At 36.5% G+C, this 5444-nt stretch overlaps 1 protein-coding gene across 1 annotated transcript; it reads left to right on the top strand.

Moving 5' to 3' along the window:
* The first annotated feature begins 1971 nt into the window (after positions 1–1971).
* LOC132267281 (zinc finger A20 and AN1 domain-containing stress-associated protein 6-like) lies at positions 1972–3003 on the top strand. The gene has a single exon (XM_059768406.1). It carries the CDS (start codon positions 2368–2370, stop codon positions 2824–2826), a length of 459 nt encoding a protein of 152 aa, XP_059624389.1. The 5' UTR covers positions 1972–2367; the 3' UTR covers positions 2827–3003.
* The last annotated feature ends 2441 nt before the right edge of the window (positions 3004–5444 follow it).

Below are 5444 nucleotides of genomic sequence, written 5' to 3'. Positions count from 1 at the left end.
TCCTTAAAAGCTTCTAAGCAATTTAAAGCATTTTTGTATAATGATATGCACTTGTTTAGCATGTTTTCCTTTTGGATACTATGTTTTGTATACCATGGATGTATGGTATTTTAGAAGCAATTATGGCTTCCTTAATGTGTAATGTATACTTCTAGACACCTATGTTGTATGTGTAACATGAGGCCAGGGCCATTAGCTTCAAAGTGTTTTAAAACTTATGAAATGCCATTATAGTTTATTTTGTGAAAAACCTTAGGGTTGGTATATGAAATTTTGCAAACGGATTATAATGAGGCCGAAGGCCATTGTAGCGCATCTACTATGTCATTTTACATTTGCAAGAATGCTCATATTTCAGAAAACTCACAAGTTTCAACTTTTGAACTATTTTTGGAAGAATTATGAATTTGTATGCCAAATTCATGCATTAGAGTGTGACTTGAAGCTTCCCTTTGATTTAGCATGTTATGTATGCTTGAATGAGGCTAGAATATGTTTTCAAAATTGTCCCAGGACATTGGGAATGCATGAGAGGCTTCGAGATTGGACCGAGCACACTTTGCAGCATTTGACAGTAAGCATTTTACTGTCAAAGAGTGTATTGGTCGGCTGATGGCCAATCATCAGTTGGTTGACACATATTTGAGCAATTCCAGTAGCCTTTTTAGGGAATTTAGTCGTTTCGACAGGCTGATAATGGGGGTTCGGCCGACTGGTGCTTCTTGTCGGTCAACCGACCATCCCTGAAGCTTTTCCAATTCTATTTTCCTTGGATAGCTTCCTTGCACTGACTTCAGGAGGTCATATTTCTTTCATCTCTGATCCAAGTCAGGTCATTCTTGAGTCTAAATTCAAGATCTTTAAGTTAGCTTTCCAATGGTTCTAACCACACATCAAAACTCCATCCGTAGTAAGAGTTATTACAGTTTTAGTGAGATAAGTTCGTGGTAGCTCCTAAACGAAGAATGCCATTTTGTTCATTTTATATCTTTTCCGTCCGTACTCTGAATCAGGCAATTCTTGAGTCCAACTTTCTTCATTGGCATTCATTTCAGTTTAAAATGACCATTTTACCCTTGGTTCATTTCTTTTGGGTTTTAAAATCCTTACTTCCATTCTTGACTCATTAAAGTTCCGTGGCTTCATGGGGAGTCATTTTAGTGCCTTAGGGATGACATACATCTCTGAAGGCCATCTTTCATCTTTCACTTCCACATTTCGGATCCGTTATCGGGTCAATCTTTGGTTCATCATTGACGCACCGGGTTTAACAAAACTTGGGCCGTCACAATGCTTATAAGTTCGTCACTAAGTCCTAAGAATGACGAAAGCATTTTGGATCATGGAGGACTTAATTTCATACTGACGTGCATCGACAATTGGCATTTGGATGCAAGAAAGAGATGTATACGTCGAAGGGATGCAATGGTCCCTAAGAGGTACGAGTCAATTTTCTTCTTCTGCTACGACGGGTGTATTCTCTCCCTCTGCCATGGTATCACTTGTTTCTTCTCCTAACAAATTCGGGTCCTTAGGGTTTCGTCTAAGTTGTCTCAGAGTCCATTCAAGTGATGAAATATCAAGGTCGCTTGGGAGCAATGGAAGTGATAATGAACGGTGAACAAGAATAAACTCAAAAATATTTAACTTACAATATATACAAAGGTAACAAAAGTGCATGGGAAGAAATACTAACATTATACGTAGCTGAAATAGGAATGAATTTGTGGGAATGAATTTCTGTGAGGGGGACAATAATGGATTTTTTTTGTCGTTTCAGGGGAGCAATATGAAAATTTAATAGGTATATATATAATTCAAAAAAGGAAAATTCACTAGTATTAATACTAAAATAAATAAATAAAAAATCAGTGGGCAATTGCCACTGAATTTAATGGCCAGATCGAACAGGGTTACAGGAAGGGGCCCAGCAGCTAAGACCAACCCAAAAAATAGAATTAGTGAGTCTTAGCCCATTTGAAGACAGCCCAACCAAGCAATACAAAAAACCCCTACACTCTCAAGCGCTCGCTTTTCTGATCTTGCAATTAGGGTTAGGGTTTTTGATTCACTGTTTGATGGATGCTCTCAGTTTTTCTATACAATTGTCTTAATCGATCTCCAGTCTCTATTGATGAACTCATTAGGTGTTTTATTGAGCCGTGTAGCAATTTCAAAGGATTGTGAAGGTGTGATTCAAAGGGTTTTCAACTCTACGATTTGAAAAAATTCTTTTCTAAAGTAGAAACCTTTTCAATCAATTTGGTTAGGATTTTTTGGGGATTTGTTAATCTTTTCCATAGTAGAAACCTTTTCAATCAATTTGATTAGGATTTTTGGAGGATTTGTTGTTTTTTGGTCAATTATATGGAGCAAGAACCACAGAAAAAGAAACTGGTTGACGAGGGTGGGCATGAGTCTTTCAATGCTCCTCCGATGCTCTGCACGAACAATTGTGGGTTTTTCGGAAACCCTTCAACTAATAATCTCTGCTCCAAATGTTACAAGGACTATCTTCTGAAGCAATCGAAGATTGCTTCAATAATTGAAGAAACCAAAGCTGTGGGTGAAAACAAGGTAGGTGAAGTTCAAGAAGCGAAGTTCTATGAGGGAACTACTTCGGAGAATAAGCCGGCGAATAGGTGCAGCTTTTGCCGGAAGCGGGTTGGGCTGACTGGGTTCAAGTGCCGGTGTGGGCAGACATTCTGTTCGATTCATCGATACTCTGACGAGCACAACTGCCTGTTTGATTACAAGAGTGCTGGGCAGGATGCCATGGCTAAGGCGAACCCGGTTATCAAGGCCGACAAGGTTGAGAAGATCTGATGGTGATGAAGGCGAGCTCATTCGTTGTCATTGTGGCATATTGCTACCTAAAGTATGGTTTTAATTATGCTTTGATGCATTAAGAAATAAATATCTATACTGGTTATTGCCTTTTTATGTACAGTTTGGTTGGTTTTGATGCCTTTTCAATGGTATTTGATTTGAAAATTTGACTCATATCTATTAGTGATGAATGCTATTTGTGTCTAGTTTATAGAATAAAATGCTATTTCATCTTATAAAATAAAAGAATGTTAAAAAATATGAATGTATGTTCTCTGATGTGTTTGGATTTAAATTTGCGATAACTTGAACACTTGTGCTCATTCCCATTCCCACGCCTGACATAGCTTACTTTTATTTTAGCAATTTGTCCTGTTGCTTTATTGGATTTTCTTTTTGTGTCATCAAACCTTCACTTCTTGATACAGCACTAAATCATATGATTCAAAATCTAAGACTCAAAATCATGTGCTAAAGAATGTTGTGTTTCGAGTTCTAATATTGAGACTACTCGTTGAATGGCTAATTTAGGATGCAAATAGGATGGCATAATAGATCCAATAGTACAGAATAGAATGTGCAAGTTAGTGATTGGATGGAATTGATACCAAGGGAGGAAATAAATAGACCCACTTTCATTAATGATACACTATTGCCAATATGAATATGACTCCTCAGTTCCTTTTGGGGGAAATTATTCCCGTAAATGAAGACTTACAAATTAATAGCACTTGAAAATTTTTAATCTCTTACAATAGATGAAAGGTGTGGGAGTAAAGGGGATCCTACCAATAAGGAAGAAGAGAAGTTTGTGATGGGTGAGGAGGTAATATAATGAGGGGAAGATTGAACAAATAGTATCACCTGAGCCTATTAATCTACCAAAAAGGGCACGAACAAGGATCGTGAGAAGAGAATGGACGGTGAATGGAACTTCTAAACATTTTTGATCTCCTTTGAAACATGCCTAATGTGGTAGTTGTTGCAAGTTGCTAATTCAAAATCCTTAGGTATTTATTTGTGATTAAACCAAACTTGTATTATTGTATCTATAAGATAGCTAGTGAGCAAGGCATGAGAAAGAGCTTTTGGAGATTGAAGATTCATAGATGTTGAAAACTTAAAAGTTGCCACTTTTGTAGTCCCATATACTATCATATGAGATGATAAATCACATCAATGTTGATCTCTTACATTCTAAACTACTCAAAGCAAGGTTTTTTTTTTTTTTTTTTTTCTGTAAAAGATATTGTAAGAAATTCTATAGTAATAATCATGCTAAGCTAGTGAATATGTTGGCCATTTGAATAATCATGCTGAGGATTAAAAGAAAAGAAAAATGTATCAATCTCATTGAGATTAAAATGTTGAGATGGATGATAATAGTATCTAAAAGAGGTAGGATTAATAATCAATATGCTTGAGAATGCTCGAGCTTGGTGTACAGGTAAAATGGTTGGGCTGTCAAGCATGAGAACATGTGGTAAAATCCTGAAAGCAGCCACTATGTGCATATAAGTGCCAACGGTTAGGTCTGTATCCAGTCCCCCCTACCAGCACCCTTGATTAGCGGGGACCGCACCGCATGATGACCCTTTTTATGTTAGAGAAATGAGGAGGGACAATTACTTAGTGATAAAATAAGATAAAGTAGCTTAGGTGACAGACATAAACAATGTAGACCAGTGGATGAACCAATAACAAATGGAAGACTAGTTAAAATAGAAGGCAGGAGAAAATCACAGATCAAAACTTACATGTGATGAAGTAATAATAACAAAATACTCTTTAGAACTTAAATATAATAGGTGATATAATAGGTGATATAATATGTTAGAAAAGAGTAGAAGAAAAGAGTTCATATGTTTGATTTCATTTGACAACCATTATATGATGGCAAGTTAAATATCGTGATCTTCTCAATTAACAACAATGATTTCGTTTGAAGGGTAGCATTATTAGGGTATATTACATCAAAGACTGGTTTCTGGGCTCCTAGTTTGTTCTAGGGGTATCCTGATGCACCTTGGTGTCATTTATTGAGGTAATGTTTGTTTGGAGTTTTGACGAGTTGTAAACAGAATACAAAATCGAGATATGCAAACTTAATAGTTCAACAAATTATTCAATATGAAGACATATAAAAGAAGAGAGGGGATGTGTTATAGTTGGGGGATGCAATATCAGGTATATCTAACACACAAACGGATTCTGCTTGATGAGCAAATTAAGATGGTTCACATGAAATTGTATGGAATACTTGCCACAAACAAGACACCACTAAGTCAGTGGAGTTATTAGATGAATCAGCAAGAGTAGGTATATGTCTGATGCTTGTATTGCTGGAGGCATATTCAATAGTCATGTCTAGCATTGCGAAAGATGAATGTAATTCATGTTCACTAGCTATTTCTACCGAGCTTTATGTGTTCCTATTGGAAAATAGCATTCATGTTGAAATTGTTGTCTTACGAACATTTCATTCAGCAAGTTTACAACTAGCAAATAAGATAAGTATTTCAACTGTCTTTTTCCCCAAGATTTGGAATTCGGATGAGTTAGTTGTCAGACTCTCATGCCACCTGCCTATCATATGGCACCCATTTAACATACTC

The sequence above is a fragment of the Cornus florida genome, unplaced genomic scaffold (assembly GCF_030987335.1).
Source record: "Cornus florida cultivar Cherokee Brave unplaced genomic scaffold, ASM3098733v1 CherokeeBrave_3.0.0_Hap2_Chr07, whole genome shotgun sequence".
NCBI lineage: Eukaryota > Viridiplantae > Streptophyta > Magnoliopsida > Cornales > Cornaceae > Cornus > Cornus florida.
Note: the sequence above shows the minus strand (reverse complement) of the source record. Positions and strands in the feature narration are given on the sequence as shown.

Coding starts and splice junctions, on each gene's coding strand:
- LOC132267281 (XM_059768406.1), top strand. CDS start 2,368: ATGGAGCAAGAACCACAGAAAAAGAAACTGGTTGACGAGGGTGGGCAT.